This window comes from Ammospiza nelsoni, chromosome Z (genome assembly GCF_027579445.1).
Source record: "Ammospiza nelsoni isolate bAmmNel1 chromosome Z, bAmmNel1.pri, whole genome shotgun sequence".
Classification (NCBI taxonomy): domain Eukaryota; kingdom Metazoa; phylum Chordata; class Aves; order Passeriformes; family Passerellidae; genus Ammospiza; species Ammospiza nelsoni.
This window is the reverse complement of record NC_080669.1, coordinates 28,043,646-28,064,803: the sequence shown is the minus strand read 5'-3', so window position 1 is coordinate 28,064,803 and position 21,158 is coordinate 28,043,646. Positions and strand designations below refer to the sequence as shown.

Below are 21,158 nucleotides of genomic sequence, written 5' to 3'. Positions count from 1 at the left end.
AATGTGAACTTGCACATACTTCCATGTATTTGAAAGTAAAAATACAAGCTAAACTTGCCCCTATTCAAACTTCTGGTTGAACTTCTGATGCTCTAACATACTAGTTTTAATGATATTTCAAACCATAAGCCATATTTCTGGGAGAAAAGGATGACTAATACTGTCTCTACAAATGACTGTTAAAAATTTCTGTTGAATTACAAACTCTAATTGGCATTGAATGTAATTTAAAGATCTCTTGCTGAAATGATGTTGATATGAAAGTTTGTTTTCCTAACCTAACTCATATTAGGACCCAGTAGAAGAGCACTAATTTCAAGCTTCTAAGGAAACACAACTTACATGTTAAAACAAATCGCAACAGTAAATAGAATACAGTTTTAACTACTAGCTGGCATTTAACAATACATTATCTCCTATATTTACATAGTGCAGAACAATATGTTTTCTTGATTACAACTGATTCTTTAAAATTAGACCATTTGGCTTTCATAAATAGTTAAAAGTGGTGCTGTGTAACCGAATGGACCCAACGATGTTTAGACATGGTAACTTCTGAGAGATGCAGAACTATGTCTTAATACACAGGCATTGAAGGCCATACCATAACTCTGAAGTTTAATATAACTTTTGACTCACATAATTTTTGAATTCACTCACATATCACCATACTTGCCATCATTATACTAGCATCAGTTATTTATGCCACAAATGGTGCTCTTTTGATTTTTCTGTCTGCTCTATAAATATTTTCTAGCAGAAAAGTGTGTGCTTTAGCTGTGGCAAAGGTGGTGTGGCTGACTGACTTTTCTGGCTTTTCCCAGGACACGGAGAGGCAGGGAAAAGAGATAGACAGATGCACATCCCTGTCCTCCCTCCAGCCTGCCGGCCCCCCCCCCCGTCCCACCATAATGAAATTCAGAATTTGTAACCATCTGGCTTTCATGGTATTTTCCAGATCCACAATGTGGGCATGCTTTATGCGTGGTTACATAACTGATAGGATTTTTTTTTTTTTCTTTCATGGAAAGGATTTAACAAGTAGTTGCCTACTGACCACTCTTATTACTACATTATTAATACATTATTAATAAATTATTAATACATTATTTTGAACTGTTTTCTAGTAAATAATAAACAAATTTAAATTGCTCTCTACCACGGTGGGGTAACTTGGTGCTTTTGCAAAACGGTATTCAGATTTTTCCACTAGTCAAACAAAAAGATGATGAAACAATTAGGTGAAGGACAAATTTACAGAATTAAGCAGTCTTCAATTCAGATTTGAGTTTCAAAAGAAACAGGAGAGCAACAATGGACAAATATGGCTATGGCAGTAAAAAGAAAGGACAGAATTTAAGACTGTTTCTTTTACCCCAATCTTTTTCTAAGGTTCATATTGACTGCTACTTGCTCTGAATGATTCACCTGTGACCTAATAAATTTTATCATTAGGATAATTCCAAGGACATGTTACTGGTTTTGTCCTTGTTTTTTACAGCCTTCTGAAATATTACCACTGTAAATAAACACATTCACCTTTTCTCTGCATTCAGCATCCCCAGAAAAGCCATTGTCTGTAATTCAGCCTCTGTATGCTAACAAAATATTTTACCATTTGTTGGAACATGAACATGCACTTCCTAGAGCTACATATAAAGATACTATTATTTGGTCACTTACAGACGTGTTTCTATAGGAATATCTTGCTTCCTCTTGCTGCTGTATTGGACTTTGTTGCTCCAGTTGGGTTTTAATTTCATTTTAAAAGGCAAGCCTTGATTCAGTGCGAGGTTTGTGGAAGAAAATGGCGCGGTGCTCATGGCTGTACAGGTCATCTCCTTTCATTGTGGAGGACATCTGGTCTCTCTCCATGTAGTGGGAAAGAGGACTGCCTGGACTAAATAGGTATTGTGGCTTATCCCCAGCAGGGAAGCAAGTACCACAGCAGCTGCTTCCTCATGCCTGCAACCAATGGGATTGGGCAGAGAATTGTGAAAGTACAAATGAAAACAATCATGGGATGAAATGGACATTAATGGGTTGGTAGGTAAAGCGGAAGCTGTGCGTGCAGGCAAAGCCTCTCAAGGAATGAATTCTGTTCCTTCTATAGCAGGCAGGTCTTCTGCTGTCTCCAGGAGAGCAGTGATAGGGACGTCATAGTGTCATGATAGTGCCTTGGGAAGACAAGAATCATCGCCCCCAATGTCCCTGGCTTTCCTCCCCTGTCACCCAGCTCTACATATTGAGCGTGATGCCGTATGGCCTGGTAGGGCCTGTTGGGATCAACTGTTTGCTCCCAGCTTGTTGTGCCTCTCGTGCTTCTTGTGCTTCTTGTGCAATCCTACCCTCCTCACCAGCATGCAGCACGAGGAGCAAGAGAGGCCTTGACTGTGTGTAAACCCTGCTCCGCAATTACAAAACCATCTCTTTTGCTATCAGCACTGTGCTCAACACTGCCAGGACCCAGGACATCCCTCTGACACTGTCATCCACAGCTTTTAGAGCACCAGGTGTGGAGGCTGAGAACATGATTTTAGTTTTGGGGTGGATTTTGGTGCTGCATCCCTGCCCTACCCCTTCCCCTTGCCAGCTGCAACATGATCTGAGAATCTGAGAATAGAGATGCTCTTGTGGGATCCATTGTGGGCTACTTGTTGTCATCTGAGTATGAAATAAATATATCAGACTGAGTAACAGCTCCTCCTTTGAACTTCAGTTTCTTTATGATTTCATAACCCCTATGACCCGCTAAGAAACAGTGTACTCAACCAAGGTAAATAATAGGAAACAGAAGAGTTTTAATGCTTTGTTTAAACTGCAAATACATCTGGTTAATTTACAGAAGAGTCTGCATCCTTCACAAGGAACACCCACCATGTATTTTCAAAGCTCTGCTCTCCCTCTTTGCAGTTTTAGTGGAGTTAAACTTTAGACACATTTGATGACATGACATAAATTTGTGCATTACTTAGAAAATGTGCTTCAAAGATGGGTGAAACATATCAGTTAAATTACTGCTGAAATAAGTGTGGCAGGTATTCACAAATTTGAATGGGTGTATGAGCAAAAAATCAAAATATTTTCCATTGGGAAACAGGACTAGTAACCAATGGGAAAAATATTAAAAGCAAGGGAATTTTGTAACATTTCTGGTATTTCTGTGGAATAGGATAACATCTATAAAGTAATTTGTGACTGTATTGTGTAAAACCCCAGACAATGAATTGGCACATCCACTGCTTTGCCATAGACTGTGTCAGAATCAGGACCAAGACCAGTAACTGACAGCATACTGAAAGAAGAAGAAAAGATAAAATAGTAAGAATTCATAAGAGCTCTACTAAAAATAAAAAGCTTTGTGTGCTGACAAATGTAATTACTTCACAGTAATATTAAATTTACATTCAATGCTCAATATTTCATCACTGGTTCAAGTGTTTATCATTGTGTCTATTTACTCTAGATTGTTTGTGGATCCTTTCCTCTGTTGAATATTAATTATTGGTTGCATATGAAAATAGTTATTTAACTGAACAACTTTGGCTGCACCTTCTGAATTGCAAGAAGTGGTAAACTATTATTTTTGTCATTTTTTCAGCAGGTAGTAGTATAGAATGCAATAGTGGGAAGTTTTGCAAGATCAGGAGTTTTTTAGAAATGAGCAGGAATAGCAGGATCCATACATAAGCTATTAATTTTTCACAACCATATAGTTCTATCTGCCATTATTTTAAAGCAAATAATAAAATACAGACTAGAATTATTTTGCTTCCAGAATTATTTTGCTTTTTGTTAGCCAAAAGGAGAATCCACTGATAAACTGTTTTGGTTTGGTTTTTTGGCTTAGTTTTTTTTTTAATGGAGGTAGAATTCTTTGCGTGTTTGCCGGAGTATAATAGAAGAAGTATTAGGTAAGGTAATACTGTTCTAGTTCTCTCAGCACTGCTTTGTATAGCTGAAGATTTTGGGACACTGCCTAGCATGTTAGAGTCTGCTTTGATTTAGAGAATTGCCTTTGCAATTCCAAAAAATATATAACATGAATCAAACAAATGCAGGCAACAACAAGACTTCTTCCAAACTTGTGTTAAGATTTAAAACTTTATTTTGAATGTTTAGATCACCACAAACATGGAAACTAGTAGACACAAATGACTTCTTATCAGTTTTGAAACAAAATGTTTGCTAAAGAAATTGCAACAACACATTTTCATGACAAGAACATACCTTAATATTTCATATCTACATATAAAAGTCATGCATTTTAAAGATCTCTTTTGGCTAGATTGTGTTTTCTGGGCGCTAAAATTCACTGTGGAACTTACATGTTTTAAATATTTTGCATAAACATTTTGAACAGGCTATTATAGTCATACGACATTCCCAAATAAAACACAAAATGTAATAAAGCTTTACATTTTCTTGTTCTACCTTATTTTTTCCATATTAAAAAAAATAATTCTATTTGTAATAGCAAAACAAACATTTTAAACCAGCTCACACGTATGCAAGATATGTAAAATCTAATAGTAGAAACAAGGATGGCAATGCAAGGGTACAAAATATGCTCTCTTTTGAGTCTGTGGTCCTTGAGTAATATTGCTTCTGTTCTGGCCTTGCTTTGATACATGCAAGTCCATGAAATACTTCATGGCTTATTACATAGCAGGTGAGGAGTCAGCTGGGAACTAAAGGAATATGGTCCTCAAGCCTAAACATTGGCAGGTACTTGGTTTATTTCCATCTTTGCTATACAATTATTCTATTCTTGCTATGAGGCACATTCAAAAAAAAAAAGTCCAGGGCTAAATTTCAGCATGTAGTATCTTTGCAGTCAGTACATTTTAAGTAATTTAGATCCCCTATATTGTACTTCCGCAAGATATTTTACTACATAAATAATTCCTCCAGTTCAAACAATAATGTTAAAAGGTTCTATATATAGCTTTTATTTTTCTCTTTGAGATTCTGTCATAATACCATGCTGGCTGCTAAGGCATGTGCCACTCATGATGACCTTTGGCACCGGTGTGTTAGCATCTGAGGGCTTTTGACCTCTGTATGTGACCCATTATGCCTTAACGTTGATAATTTTTCTGATTTTCCAGCTTCATCCATGGAATCCATTGCTGTGATGTTGAGCACCATCAGCAAAGATTTTTACAAAGAGTAAATGTATAAATATTTATAAAAGTCTTACTAAACATAGTGCTTTTAAGTGTTTTGCATCCCTGATGTGGAAATATTTTTTGATCTATTGACAAACTATCTAGAAAGATGCACTTGGCTGTATAGGTCAAACCAGGCTTCTTTATGTGTTTCAAGGAACTATTTAAGAATGCGAAGAGAGTCTGACAAAACACAGAATGAGCACTGGACTGTGACAGAGGAGATCTGCTTTTGTTCCTGGGTCTGTCACTGTCCTGCTGGGCGGTCTATGTGCAGTTGTTTCCTCTCTCTGTGCCTCACTTTCACCACCTGAGAAGTTAAGGAAATGATGTCATCATTTTTGCAAAGTGCTCTGAGATTTCTGAAGCAAGAGTGTTGTGTAAGAGCCTGGAATTTACTGATGATGAAGAGCATTAATTTTTCCATGGTCTTTCCAGTTTTCTCTTCTTAATGCAATAAAATAAAGAGCAAAAAAAAATCTGTCTCTTTGAAATCAGTAGGAGTTTCACATTCAATTCTACAGGTGCCAGCACTTCTTCTGACTGCATGACAGAAGTTGTGCTCCCCTCTGGACAGCACTAGTAGCAATTCTTTTGTATGCTATTACTCTACCTCTGAAATATCTGCACATTTGCTAGAAATGTGGAAGATAAGCAAGCAATAACTTCAAAAGGAACAAGGTAGCAAACTTTAATGCAAACATTGCATTTGAACATCCCCTGGAAAATATTTATAATGCACTAGCATGCAGGCTAATAATATTAGTACTCGACTTCATTTTCCCATGTTTCTTAACATAAACATTTACTAAAAATATGGTAGGCTCTTTTTATTGGTTCAAAGCAGTTCCTAAGGTACAAATTGAGACTTACACAATTTTAATGTGTCGTCTAAAAATTGTATGTGCTTATTTTATTATAGATGGCCTTTTTCATCACTAGGATACATACTTCAGTCATTCATATTAGTTTTTTAAAAAGCTTTGGACAGACATCCAGGAAAGCTCACAATTTTTTTTCCCTTTCAAAGGTTTTGAGAAGAGTATTTTTCCCTGACAGGATGTTTAAACAATGTGTTTTCTATTCTGAACTTTGTATTGCATTGTAACACTGTTCTGACTGCAAAATATTCCGGATCCTGTAGTGCTTATCCCAAAAAAAACCCATTTTAGAGACTCTTGTGGTCACTAACTTCAGATATATATTTGGTTCTATAGTCACAGCAGTTGAAATCATTAGTTTAAATGGCAAATATAAAATACTTCAGACAATATAAAGGCAATAGATCTCGTAGGGCATGAGCATAAACCCTTCTAATTGGAATATAGTAATGTAAAGAAGTATCAGTCAGCTAATATGATAATTTGTATATTATGCCAACCCCACTCCAAGGGTACTGCCAGTTCAAAAGACATTGCATTCATTCACTAACCACACCATGTGTTCACCTAACTGGCAGCAGCACTAGAACTGAGTCTCTCCCACAGAGCCTCTCGTAGGCGACGACCCAGTCAGCTCTCCCTGGGGAAGCTTTCTGGTTTTATCCGTGCACCATTCCATCTGGCACTCTCCACAAATAAATGTTTGTTCTTCTGAAATATATTTGGGCTGCAAACTCAGGTCATCCTTGAAACAATGAGCCCAGAAAATATGATCTCCAACTTACACGACTTGGCTTTTCCATGATCTACAGTTAAAATACTGCATCATACTAGAAAGAAGTATCATGCTGGGGGCATAGAGACAACATCTGTCCCTTTCCGCTGCTATCCCCACACTTCCTTTTACTGTGCAACAGTTAATTTATTCAGGTGATCCAAGACTGTCTTATGCACACTCTCCCGCCAGTCAGTAATTAAAATGACATAGAATTTTTCATCCACAGCATTCTTTAAGGAAATGGTTAACACCACCAGCATATATTTGTATGTTCTAGGTTTCTTTACTACCACTTCTTTGTTTTTCTTCTGATATTACACATTGTTTTCTCTTGCAATTATATGCAAATTCAGGTAATATTAAGTTGTTTTTCCAATCTTTCATATTATGTGAATGATGACAATTCTTTTTTGTAAATAACAAAATAAGGTATTCCAGGAAATCTTTTGTTTTCTTCCTGATATGCTTTAATTGATTGTGAGACTACACATATTTTTATTTTTCCATTTTTTCAAAGCAATTACAGTACCTTATTTCTTCGATTTCCAAGTATTTCTTTTAAAACAGATACTAATAAATAGGATCTTGCATGGTTGTTTGCTGTCTATGGGTTTACATGCGTATTGTCAGATGAGACTTCACAGCTGATTCCTGACAGTGCAATTTCACATCACCACACATTTTCCTTTCAGCTTCTCCTTCCTTTTCTGTTGCTTGCTCTTTTTGCCATCAATTTGCAAACTCACAGTCCTGCGTTTCTCCAGGTTTAGCAATTCTTGGAATAACTCTTTCACATTGTGGTTTGTCTTGGCAGAGGTCTCCATGAAGGCACATTTCCACTTCTTAGCCATGGCATCTCCTTCACTGCTTTCTACCTCTCGATTTTGGTTCTCATCATTTTTGTTCCCCACCAGCATGATTGGAATGCTTTCTATGTCTCCTTTAATCTGACATATTTGCTCGTAGATTGGCTTGAGTTCCTCCAAGGACTGTCGGCTGGTGATAGAGTAAACCAAAATAAAAGCATGTCCTTTAGAAATAGAGAGACGTTGCATGGCTGGAAATTGATGGCTCCCGGTAGTGTCAGTTATCTGCAAAGTGCATATGCTCTTATCACAGCTGATCACCTGCCGATAGGTGTCTTCAATGGTAGGGATGTAGCTCTCTCTGAAAGTGCCCTTCACAAATCTCAAGACCAAAGAACTTTTTCCCACTCCTCCAGCTCCAAACACAACTACCCTATAATCGTTGCTTTGCTCAGGCATGTTTCTCTGTGTGTGACTTGCTCAGCTAGGGGGTAAAACCTAGGAGAGAAAGCAACAAAAACAAGGAGAGAGACATTACTACAGGTACAAGTGTGGAGTGCATGCTCTGATATCCTTCCCACTAAGAGAAATAAATATAATGTGAGTGATGGCAGTTGTACTAATTTAATAAGTCTTGCAGGGGGTTACAGAATTATTTATTTCAGTTGTAAATTAGCGTTTGCAATCCAGTCTAGACATCTCTGTTGTTTCATGGTTGATTTTTAATTAACATGATGTGTTTCAGTATTCTTCCTACTGGACTAATATTAACATAACTAAAAAGTTGCATCTGTGAATTTCTAGAGGGCCTTGCTTGAACAAATTGTAGAAAAGGAATTATCCTTCTATATCGTAAGTAGATCTAAAATAATAGTCAAAATTGATCACTGTACGACAGTCAATTACTCTGAATTTTACCCCTTTTCAACAGTTAAGGAATTTATTCCCACTATGACTAGACTACAGTTCTAAATGACAACTAAGATGTATTTGTGGACTATTCAGCAATAGCACTTATTGACCTTTGTTTTTAACTCCATGGGAGCACGTGTCCCACTTCAGTGTGTTTTGCCACTGGCATTTCAGGTCAAAGAGTACATTTTGATAAACTCAGATTGCTCACATTCAGTCTGCCTTTTTATTCCAATATTTATGTTGCAGTAGATGATATCTGACACCAGACTAGCTATACTTATCAGAGAGGCTCTGCAGACATATTCATAACATTTTTAGTGGCTTGTATTGCTAAGGTTGGCAAGGGCATATGTCAAAGGTCACAAAATTCTGTGATTCCTGCAGTCAGCTGCCCTTGACAAAATCCATCTGTGTATAGTCGGACCACAAATATGGAAATAGTTTTTAAATAAGAGAAATGGTAAAATATTCACATTTTTACAAACTGTAGACGTTTTAGATTTCATTTAAACAAAGTGAAGATTAATTTGTCCTCCCATCAGTAGCAGCTCAAGGGGTACATAGCACATCAGTACATACAGTCTTTTTATATTTAATGACATTTAGGCAAAAAACACTTTAAAAATGAACCCTAAAAATTGAAGAAAGCATAGGGTACTGTGCCTCTTCAAACTGGTGTATATAAGGGGTACATGTGGAAAAAAATGCAAAATTTGCTGCATCTGTATTTGTTCTGAAGAAAATGGGCAGGCTTTATAGGGAATTTTGCCCAAGTGCCTTAATGGCACCAAGTGAATAAATTTGCCTGTTGTAATTTTGCTTGGGCAGCAATAAATCTAGAAGAACCCAAAGAATTTATTCCCTTTTGAAAGCAAGCCTTCAAGCTGTTTCTTCAATGCAGCGGAAGGAGTCACTGCATTGCAGGGGGTGATTTCAAGTTACCTTTTACCTGTCGAGCAGCAAGACAATACTGATGGTTTAGAGGTGTGGATCTTAGTGGACTTCCCATGCCCTTATTCTTGTTGCAAGCTCATGCCAAATTTTCTGTTTCTGCATTTTGATGCAGTTGCTCATTATGCCAGTTAGGCTTTAAGCTACGGCAATGCATGCTGCACTAATGTCTTCTATTTCTGCTCAAGCACATCCTGATGTAGTTATCTTCCTTTTACAGGGCATCCTATAGTGTCCTTATTTTAATGTCTGAGTAAGTTGAAAACATCTGTCCTTACATAATTTGTTGGATGAAGGAGTTGTACTTCCTCATCTGCCATACCACAGGCAGAACAACCAGTGCAACTGGGGATGCTGATCCCGAGGCAAAGTGCAGAGCTGCCACAGCTCTGTCTACCCAGCCGAGCTTCAGGCAGAAGGCAGCTTCACCCCTTCAATCTCTCCTGTGCTACATTCACTGTCACTCTGAGAGGCTTGTTTAAATATAGGAAAGGTTGATAAATAAGAGTGTTCATCCTCAGGCACTGAAGCAAAATTGTTTTTCTGACAGCAGAATTGAAGGAATGGAAAGAAAAGGTAGCCTCAGAAAAAATGCTCATGTATGTGTTTGTAGAAAATGCAAAACCCTCTGAGGAACAAAGAAAATGAGTGAGCAGCTCATTATGTTAAAAAGAAAGGAAAAAACATAGCTGGAAAAAAAATGAGGGGAAGAAGCTAGCATAATGCTGTTCCACTGAGAATAAATCTGTATGTAAGAACAGCAGGCATGCAAATTTGGAACAGTCTTAGAGCTTACAGTTGTGGATGACTGCACAGAATGAGTTACCATAAGAATTACAGTTTAATAATTTCTTGTAAGTAAAAAGGCAAGAGAGCAATATCTGCAAATTCCACTTCAGAAGCAGCTTAAGCATTGCACAGTCATATTATATGTATCCTAGGAATTACAGCACTAGGAGAAAAAATGCACTATGAAAACTTTTACTAAGAAAATCAGTGAAATGTGGACTAGAAAAGTACAATTTTAAAAGCTAGCTGACTGTACTCCTGCTGTATTACACTGTATACTCTAAAAATACTCAGAAATCTCCAAGAAAACTGACACATATGGTAGCCCAAAAAATAGAACAAATTTAAATGGGACACTTAATGGTGTGAAGTATTAAGCATACAGAAAAGTTCTAAGGGGTCTTGAAACAGCATGGTAACAATCTTCAAAACATAGCAGGTTGTTGCAAAGACCGAGAATGTAGTTAAAAAAAAAAAGGTTATGTGCTTGCATTGTAGAACAAATTCACATTAGACAATAGGAAAACTTCACACTGGTAAGAATAGCAGGTCTAATGTGTAGGGAGATTTTGCAGATATTCTTCAGAGATTGCCATAGTATCAAAGGATAATTCCAATTGGCAGAGACCTGAGTAGTTTCTGGTCCAGACTGCTATCACAGCTGGGTCAGCCATGACACCAGAGAAGGTTGTCTATCCTGTAGAGATGTGAAAATCCCCAATCCTTCCGACAGTCTCTCTGGGAAACACACTCCAATGTAAAATTACCGTCAGGATGATTTTTTTCCCCTCCTATACCTAATCTAAGGTAGTCTCTCAACACATACCTGTTGTCTCTCCTCCCAGCATCTACTGTTGTGAAGAGCGCAATGCCACCTTTTTGATGGCTTTCCTGCAGGTGTTGAGGGCTGTGCTTTGCTGTCCCTTGAACTCTGCCTTCCCCAGGCTGAGCAGGCCCTGGTCCCTGAGCCTGCAGAGCCCTGGACCCCTCGTGCCCCCCCTGCCCTTGCTGCAGTGTCTCGGCTGTTTCCCGGCTGGGGGTGCCCGAACCGGACACACGGCATTGCTGCTGTCCCGTGAGCGCCGGGCACAGGGGGATTGTCACCTGCCTCACGGGCTGGCCCTGCTCCTGTGCACACACACGCACGGGGGGATCTGCTGCAGCCGGGCCACTGCCCAACATCACCATGACCATCACCATGACCGTGACCAGGAGCACCGGGACCTTCTCCACAGAGCTGCTCCTCCCCAGCCAGGGTGACTGCAAAGGAGCAGTAACCTCAGTCAATATTTGGTCTGTGAGTCCTGAAGATCCTCAGTTTTGCCAAAATAAAAAGTACAGATTTTTATACATTTTTCACGCTCAGGAACTAAAAAAACCAAAAAAAACTTCCCCCCCCCCCCCCCAAAAAAAAAGCTCACACAAGTCTTTATGATCACACACAGAAAGAATTCCCCAAATGTTGTTTATCATTTTTTTGTGTTCTCTATGTGGATCTGCTCAGAGTCTCCTCCAGGGACAATCTCTCTATATGAATGTTGGACTTGCACACAAATGTTCATTTTTTAATGTTTTTCATACCACCCTCTTACATTACTGAATTTCTTTGTCTTAAAATGTGTTAACTGAAACACACAGGAGGAAAAAATAAAGTATGGCATTATTTAATCAGCTTGTGGCATTATGGCCAGTGAGGGTATGGAAAAATTAAATTTAAAGTCTGACTTTTCCGTACAAGATAATTTCTGATTCGGAAAACCAGTCTTTCATAATCTGCACAGAAAAAATTAGCTGCTTTTTACATGTTAGAATGGACTTATTCTGTAATGAAGCCTCATTTGCTGCCTTTTCTGCTTTCACAAACTACAACAGTGAAAACATGATCTCTAAAGTGTCAGTTTATCAACACTACACTTATTTGAAAAGCCAAAGGAATCTTCATAACATACATTCATATCCTTCATTTTGAATTGTCTGACTACAAAGGTCAGCAATGAGTCTCACAAAACAGTGACTCGGTACCTCTGCTGACTTAGCTATGTTTCCTGCAGATACTTTGCTAGCACAAGGCTGGAGCTGCTCTAGTTCAGCTGCTGCAGGTGAGCTTGATGGGCTATTCACCGGGGCAACATATTTAACCACTGCCTCCAGTTCCAACTTAGCTGCAGGCCTTTAAGTCAGTCTGCAGGCATTCCCGAGATATTTCTGATATGCCAGGTGAAAGCATTGAAATGTTTTTCTGACAGAAGGAAACAGTTCAAGGTCTGAGTAATTATGACATAAAATCACTTATCTAATTATATAGTGCATTTTATTATTAAATATATGTATTTTAAATGTCTAAATAAAGTAACTCATGTTACAGATTATGCTCCTCATAGTTTAAACTCCTAACATTCATTGGCTGTTTAATTAATTACATGTGAGTATGCTAGCATTTAAGAAATCATTTATACTGATCCTTTACTTAGCCACTGCACCTCCACAGTTCTCTCTTATTTTAATTGGGTTTTTTATAGTCTAACTTTTTTGTCAAATGTGTTTATGACTTGCCTGCAATGTGGGTATTTAGGCTATAGACATGCAATAACAGCCAAAAGCTATAGGAAGCCTGAAAAATAACTTCTGAAACTAATCTACTTGAGTTCTCTTAGAGCAATCTGAGATTAGAATCTCACAGCTGGTGAACTCTTTCAGTTTATGCTTGAAAATAAGCACAGAAAAGAAATCAACCTATCTCCAATGTTTCCACTCTTGGGTTTTGTTGCAAAAGATTTTCACCACGTTTGCATTGTTAGACTACCACGAAATGTCACAAATTGTAAGTTTAGTTGATATTTTTTTTACTAGATTATATCTTTTAGTGTCATATTCATTTTAAAAAACAGTGTGATGTTGCCTTTGCTTTCTGAAGTCAGAGGCTTTGATTACATCTTAACTGATCCAGTTTCTTGAGGTCTTATGATGTCCTACTGAGATGTCAGTCTGATATGAAATTCAGCAGTTGTCAGATGCTGTGTATTAATTTCCTGATTTTTTTTTTTTCCTCAGGTAGAACCATTTCATGTCAGTCATGGATTTTTTTTTTTCTTTTTTTAAGCTCTAAGGCGATGTCTCTGTTTATATTGTCGTTGTTATTGAGAAAAACCAATAAAGTACAGGCAATACATTTAGTTCAAAATCTCGCCTCAGTTTAAATTAACAGTCCGTAAGGCTATCCAGTGATGACACCACGACACAAAGATATGAGGTGCAAGGTGAAGAATGTAGCTATAGATAAGACATATTACAGCAGGACTGTAAGATCAATGTCCATTTCCCAATATCAAAGGTGAAAAACGCCACATTATTTATATGAAAGAGGAAAAGAGCTCTGCAAGGATCTTTTTCTTGTTGTGCATATAAAGAGGCATTTCTCAGGGAGTATTTTCACCATATCTGCTAATGAATATGCACTTTAAGAATGGGGACTTTGCTACGTCCAGCGCCTTCATCTTTTAATATAAGACTTGTTTTTTCATTCTATTCCTTTGCTTGTATTATTTGGTCTTCTCAAGCCAAGGGAAAGTTGGGCACATTTGGAGAACAAATGATAACTGTTAAAACTACTTTTTCCTACAACATGAGGTTCTAATGCATAGGGAAAGAACTTTTTTATTCTTATGTGAAACAAAATGTTCTTTGAAAGTCTGCTTCTTGATGATCAGCTAGTCTAAATCATGATGGGTTTTTTTTTTCACTGCATAAATGCAGTAGCACTTTTTATTTATGTTGTTCTCAACAACAGTTGGAGAGAAAAGCATTTATAGCTTTTCTTTCCAGCTATAGAAAGATGACCAGAGAGATTTCCTTACAAAAATGGCATCTTCTTCACAAAAAAAGTACTGTCATAAACCTGCTGATTTTATGACACATTGTCTTTATTGTGAAATTTGCTTGATTATCTGAAGGTAAGGAATAAAATCAGACATTTTTATTATTCAATGTATTCATAGAAAGCAAAAATTCAAAATAAAAATTCAATTTGTTTAAATCAAAACAGATTTCATTTTAGAGCTAGGTTCTCTACAATTTGGAAACGTTTCAATTTGCACGGAAAATTAATAATTTAGAATCTTTAATCTGAAATTAACATCACAAAGTCTTTTAGAGAGCTCCCTAAGAGGTTTTGTGGGTTTCCTTCAAGACCCTGGCCCAACACAGAAGAGAAATAGAAAGGACAGGAGGCTTTCAGATAAATTTGTTGCAATTTTTTTCTCTGTATTTACAGGAGACTATTGTCTTAAGAGCAGCTGTATGTAAAGGAGGTAGAAGCCAGCCTCTGTGCTGTCCTGTAGTCATCACACTTACGCTGAAAATCTCATTCCCAAAACAATGCCTTTTCAAAATTGCTTGGTAAAAGAAATAAATTATGAAACCCTTGGTAAAAGAAAGAAATCCCCCATGCACAGTTGTGACTATATGAAAATCTTTACTTGTTCTTTGGCTAACATATGGCTAGCAGATGTTGTGGCAGAAATAGTTTTGCTAGGCAGAAAAGAACTGGAAAAAAGAAAGGGTGGAGACAAATAGACAATGTTTCCTGTAGGAACTACAGACAGCATGGATTTTTGCAATTAGGCTTAACTAAAGTGGCATTGCTTGTTGAAGACAGCAGGACAGGTGGCAGAAGAATGAATGACACAGTAGGAATCTGTTGATTCCCTCCCCCGATGAGGGTTCATGTGCAGAAAATGAAGAAGGTGCTGGACCTGATCCAACAAAGAGCTTTACACATAGGGACGCACTGAAGTTGTTTGCTCTGTTATTACCTGAGAGCTCTGTTGCCCCAGAACTAACTCTTTTGTAACAGATATGTACTAATGAACCATTACTGTAAAACAAGATTCAGCTTCATTGAACACAGTCACTGTGTAAAGAAACAAAATAAAACACCCCCCAAAAAAACTTTACTTTCAGTTAGCATCAGAAATATTATGCTAAATTTATCCAGGATGGACAGGTGAATACATTTACCACATTAAAAAAAGCCTCACTTTGTGCAGAACCAGAAATATTATTCTAAGATTATCCAGGGTGCATAGGTGTCCTATTGGTTGTTACTTCCTATTTAGCAGCTTGGTTAATCTTAAAATTTAAAAGGGAGAATTCCATGAGAGTTCCTGTCTAAATTCAGGCTATGCTTTAGGCATGTCAGATACTTTCTTGATTTATCTACTTGAGTATTTTGGTAGACCAGTGTCTTAATCTCTAAGTGCTTATAATCAAAACTCAGAAAGAAATTACTCAGAAGAGTTTCCATATGTGTAGTTAGGTAGTCATTAAGCAACACATAGAAACAAAAATGTCAAAAAAAAGGAATTCTATTTAGCTCCCTTTGGAACTGCTTTTTTTTAAGTTTTCTTCCCAAATGAATTAACCAAATACCATAGTTCTTCCTCAGTTTTCAAGTGATTTAACTTAACCAAGGAAAGATGGAAAGATCAACTAAAACATCATATGTGTGCCTTTCAACAAGTAAGACATAATGCCATTGGACAGACCAGTATGATTAGAAACCAGAATTTGTCACACCTGCAAATGCAGGATCAGAGACTCAGTGTGAATTTTCAGCCCCTCTGGTTTCTAATAGTAGAATCATTTTTGGTATTGAGCAAAGGTTTTACATGTTTCATGAACTTCTGCTTCTCCAGCTGTACAGTCGAAAAAAAATAGGTTCTGACTTATGGATCTCAGTATTGTGAGATAAAAATCCCAGCATAGACAAAAAGCTATTTCCATTTAAATATTTACACAGAAGAATTGTACATTCATGGAAGACTGTTTTCCATTCATCAGAGGAAACACGGAAGACTGGTGGCCATTTTGCCTTTCACTGTAGTTCTCAATTCCGTAATGCTAATGCAATTTGAGACTACTTATGTAAATCTTCTGTAGAAGCAAAATTATTAAAGGTTAAGTATCTTTTTATGACATAACTCCTGTCATTAATTTTCCTTGCCTGGCTTGGAAGGATAGCTAGATTGCTGTCCTGACCACTGGAATATTTCTGATGCTCCTTCACAGCCCAAATAATATTCCATTCAAAGCAATGGCTTAAACAGAACATTTTGCCACTAGCTTGTTGGCCAATTACTTGGGAACAGTCAATGCAGTGGGTTTCAGGACCCAAAATGATCCCTGATAATTAATTAAGCAATGTAATGCAGTTACTGATATGTTTCCAGACACTACTAAGAAGCCTGTTCTTCTACTGAAATTTTTCTGCAAATCCAAGTATTTTGAAAACCAGCAATTAAATTATAATTGTGGACTACAATATAGTAATAGCACCTTTCTGATTGTTTATAAATGTTCAGTACTCCAACTTCCACTACTTTCAATTGTGAAGTAAGACAAGTAGGTTTAGCCTTAAGAGAATTTTTTTCTATGCATGTTTCTTTTCATTGTAGTATTAAAAAAAATTCATAAAAATTATATTTTGAAGATGAAAACACACTGAGTAACACACTGTAAGCTTTGTGTGTACAGACTGAGAAACCGGTAATGTTATTTATTTGGGTTAACTGCAATATTTTAGTTACTGATAGTAGCTAATATTTGATTATTTAAATAATTAACTCTTTCAGAAGAGATAAAATTTGTCAGCTAAATTTTCAGTGAAGAATATAAAAAATAAACAAGTAAAAATAAAAGAAGGGAAAGTGTTCTTTTCTTAGCTTCAGATTAATTATAAGAACTACTGGGCATTTTGGGAAGGAAACAACAAAATCCAGTCTAGGAATGGATTTGCCCTTTTCATATGGTTTCTTTAATATATACATATTTTGAATGAGGAAACTGAAAGGCTTAAATAGCTTCAGTTTTGAGACACCTTTTCAGATTCAGCTAAAACCAACTTCATTATCTGCAGTCAGGCTGAGGCTGACTGGGTTTTCCTGCCATAGCATATTGCAGACCTGCATAGCCAGAGACACTAATTTTAATATCAGATAGAGAAAATCAACATTCACTTAAAGTCCTTTCATCAAGAGGAGGTGTTCCTAACCTCAGTGTGAGTCAAAAGTGCATTTGTCACAGACTTGACACACACCTTTTCACATTTTATCTTTACTTGATACCCATCTCAAGAATTATTCTTTTATCAATACTTTGTGATTGAAAACTAATCAATATTTCTTTTCTCAACAAGGTAAATTAGAACATTTTCTGCTTCAATTAGTATGTACATCTGCATAGACACTCAGGTGGTCTTTTCCACTGCTCTTCCAGCAGTAAGGTAATTTAATGCATGTTTTAATTTTAATGTCACAATAAAAATGCAGTGAAAAGTATCTGTTTGATACTTGGAAACATCTGTATTTAAAGTTAAAATCCCTAATAGAAAAAAATTTTTAGAAATATTTTCTCCTGGTACATTTTTGGATATTGGTAATTTAAAAAGGAAATTAATATTACTAATATCCATGTTTTACAAGATTGCAATTTTTCTTCCTCTTTTTAATATTGATTGTTGCTCAATTAGTCGTAGTAATACAAAATATTAAGGGAAAATTAATAAAAATGTGGAATCACTCTAACACCAAACAAAATGTCCCACAGCGAATACTGTTTCAGCTGACATGTAAGAATGTCCTGATGCTCGCACTAAGTGTGGGAGAGGGCACATTCAAATGCAGCCCATTATGTATGACAGAAGAATTACTGAGGAACACTGTGAATTGAATGCAATCAGTGTAGAAAATAAAACCATTAAAAAAAAAGAAAATATATAAGTTTATAAACACAAATAATGAGAGAAAAAGGGACTATGAAATTGGATGCAGTCTTTCTATAGGAGCATCTTTGAACCAGAATATTGTTTATTGCACATTTATTTAAAAATCTAGCTTTGGGAGAAATAGCACATACTCTGTCACAATGAAAGTCCAAGTCTGATTTTTCATACATGATGCTGGGATCCCTACATGGGTAGCTGTGTTGGTTAGCACAAAAGAAATCCAGAAAACAAAGTTATCAGGTTATCCTCAAAGGAAACTAGAAACAGTGCTAGTAATGACTTCAGGACAGCAGCATGAGTTCATATCCAGCATGCTATTTTTATTGGCACTACAGAGACTGCAATGCTGGTGTAATATAATCATGACCACTTGGCCAGAAGGAGCCTCTGAACTCCAATCAACTTCCTAAGAGCCCTGGTCTGCACTGTGAGAAAGTGATATTACTCAGCCTGAGGTTCATCAGCGCTTGTGAGTCTGCTGGTGTAAACAATAGTGCAGCACAGAGCAGAAATATGTTTTCATCTGACTGGTGTGACATACCAGGAAAATTGTATTTCTTGTTTGCAAAGGGACTCCTTAGTTCAGGCAACTTCCAGAGAAAAGTAAAAATGGTATTCAGTACTGGAAGAGACTTTCTGGATTATCAGATTCGGTGCTTTGGCTTTGCAGGCAACCATTTCACATAATCCCTTCCATCAAGTTACAACTAAAAGGTATTTAAAAGGTTTTCTATATATTACTTCAACTAGAATGTAATTTAAGAACCTTGCTGCTCTAATGGTTTGAAATCTTCCAGCCTAAGTGTATTCACAGCTCATTTATACCAATTCATTCTCCTCTCTTACCAGGAATAAGGATAAATAGCTGCATATCACACTCATTCCCCAGACCCATGGGACCATTGATTTGTAGCTGTGTGGCTGAACTTGTTCCATGTTTGTACAGTTCTTCATGCAAGAGTCTCAGATATGCTGTGTGTGGTGTGAGAGAGAGCAGGAAGCCTGGAGGAATATCACATTTCATAGCTCCAGAACAATGGCACAGAACCCATTCTGCATTAATTGGGTACTACCGCACTTATTGAGGACAGACGGCCCCAGAGAGCAGCTCCTGAGCATAACTGAAGTCCATTAGCGAGAAAAGTCAAAAAGGGAATGGGAGGGGGGCAAGCCAAGATAGCCCTCTAAAAGCCAGAGTTAAATATGTTGAGACCTGCAAACATTCTAGATAATGGTAAACTGTAAAGCTTGGCAAAGATACAACAGCAGTCAGTTTCATCAGCCGTGTCTGCCCTGAAAGGAGTGGGGTGTACATAGCTGCACACAGCCTACATAGCTGTATGTGTGTGCATTTATAAACAGGCATATATGAGTCCTCTCACTAGAGTCTCACTCATGAGAACAGGACATTCAGAAAATTCTTCAAAATTAAAATGCATCCAATTTTGTTGCTCCATTCTGTGTTCACCCTTCTGTGTCCAAGTGGTGCAGCATACAGAGCATCCCACATTTCATGGGGAAGATAGAAAGGGATAAAGTGTTATCAAATCTGATTCAGCAGCTCTCAGGCACTTGAGAATGGTCTTTCATGATTTATTTTCTTTCATTCAGTTGGGAGAGGGACAATCTACAGGGAAAAAAATCCTGCCTGTCAGTGGGATGCTGCAAAGTTGTATGTGTCTTGAAGAAACACCTTGTGTTATTTTATTCAGACTCCACATTTTTATATTCTTCTATCAGTTAAGTAAAAATGTAGCTTTCATTTCAAAGAAATAAAACTTAATCTCTCCTTAAGCCACTGCAGAGGCAGTTCTATAAACTAGGGCAAAATTCAGCACATTGAGCTTTAATGAAAGGCAGCTTGAAAAAAAGGTCATTACTAGCATCCCAGCACAGAGAAAAATGATAGTTAACTGGTCAGTGTGTCTATGACCAGCATCTGACTTCTTTGCTAGCCCCAGTTTACAGCATGCCATGTTCTCTACAAAAGATATTAGCTTAGAGCATATCTTGCAGTTGTAACTCAGGCAAAACTCTACCGACTTCAGAGGAAATTCTGCCCGAGCGAGCATTGAGGATTTTGGCTGAAGAAAAGGAAGAGCTCGAAATTCCATGCAGAGCTATGCCCATTGCGCAAGGTAGTGTGGAAAAACAACGGAAAGAAATTTGCCTGTGTAGGAGCAGAAAGCTTCAAACGCTCTTCAGTTTCTGCCTGTCATTGCACCAGCTCCGCTCCCTCTCTGCCCTGGGCTCCCTCCAGCAGCGAGGGGGACCGGGGGCCGCGCTCCGCCGCCTCCCTGCCCCGCTGCCCGGGCCGGCTGTGCCCGCTGCCCGCCCTCCGTCCCGCCTGCCCCGTACCTGGGTCCTGGGCACCGCTCCTGCTCCTGGATCGCAGCTCCCTCCTCCTGCTCCTACGGGCGCGCTGACTCCAGCCGCTGCCGGCGCTGCTGCCTAAATGGCGACTGCAAAGCTCGTCCAGGCTTTCCGCTGCCACCTACTGAACAGTTGTGGAATATATGTATGTGTGGGCGTATGTACACATAGGCTGTAATGTTCTGGTTCTCTCAACCAATGTAGTAGATTTTAACAATTAGTCTCTAAAGCCTCGACACACGCTCTAGTTTGTCATTTAAAGCTGTAGATTACGCTAACCTGAGCTCACAATTCTCCATTTCTTTCAGTTCTGAAACAGAACAAGCCTGTCTCTTTAAGTTAAAAAGCTTACAAAGCCTTTGGTGAGGCTAATCCCCCGGGCAAAAAACAGCATAGCCCTATTCAGATCAATGGAGCTGTGCTGATTTTTATTACTTGGAAATTTAATCCCTTAGGTCTCATATTTATTCACAAGAAACCCAAACCTCCCCCGCAAAAAAACCCCAAAAAAACCCGAAAGCCAAAAACCAAACCAGCAGAAAGAAAAACGTGCCTTTAAAAATAGCTTTTGTCCAAAATAGCACCTCAGAATTTAAGTCATCTGAAACAAATCAGATTTTTTTACTTCCTGACAGCACTGTCAGGATAAAACAGGATTGCTGAGATTTATAGACAAAGATAAATTAAGAGGTTTTCTCCACTTTTAATGGTGTG

At 37.8% G+C, this 21,158-nt stretch overlaps 1 protein-coding gene across 1 annotated transcript; it reads right to left on the bottom strand.

Moving 5' to 3' along the window:
- Positions 1–4,127: 4,127 nt before the first annotated feature.
- On the bottom strand, positions 4,128–20,531 carry DIRAS2 (DIRAS family GTPase 2). Its single transcript, XM_059492933.1, has 2 exons — positions 20,430–20,531; positions 4,128–8,134 (listed from the first exon to the last, which is right to left on the bottom strand). Exon 2 carries the CDS (start codon positions 8,093–8,095, stop codon positions 7,496–7,498), a length of 600 nt encoding a protein of 199 aa, XP_059348916.1. The 5' UTR covers positions 8,096–8,134; positions 20,430–20,531; the 3' UTR covers positions 4,128–7,495.
- Between the last annotated feature and the right edge of the window lie 627 nt (positions 20,532–21,158).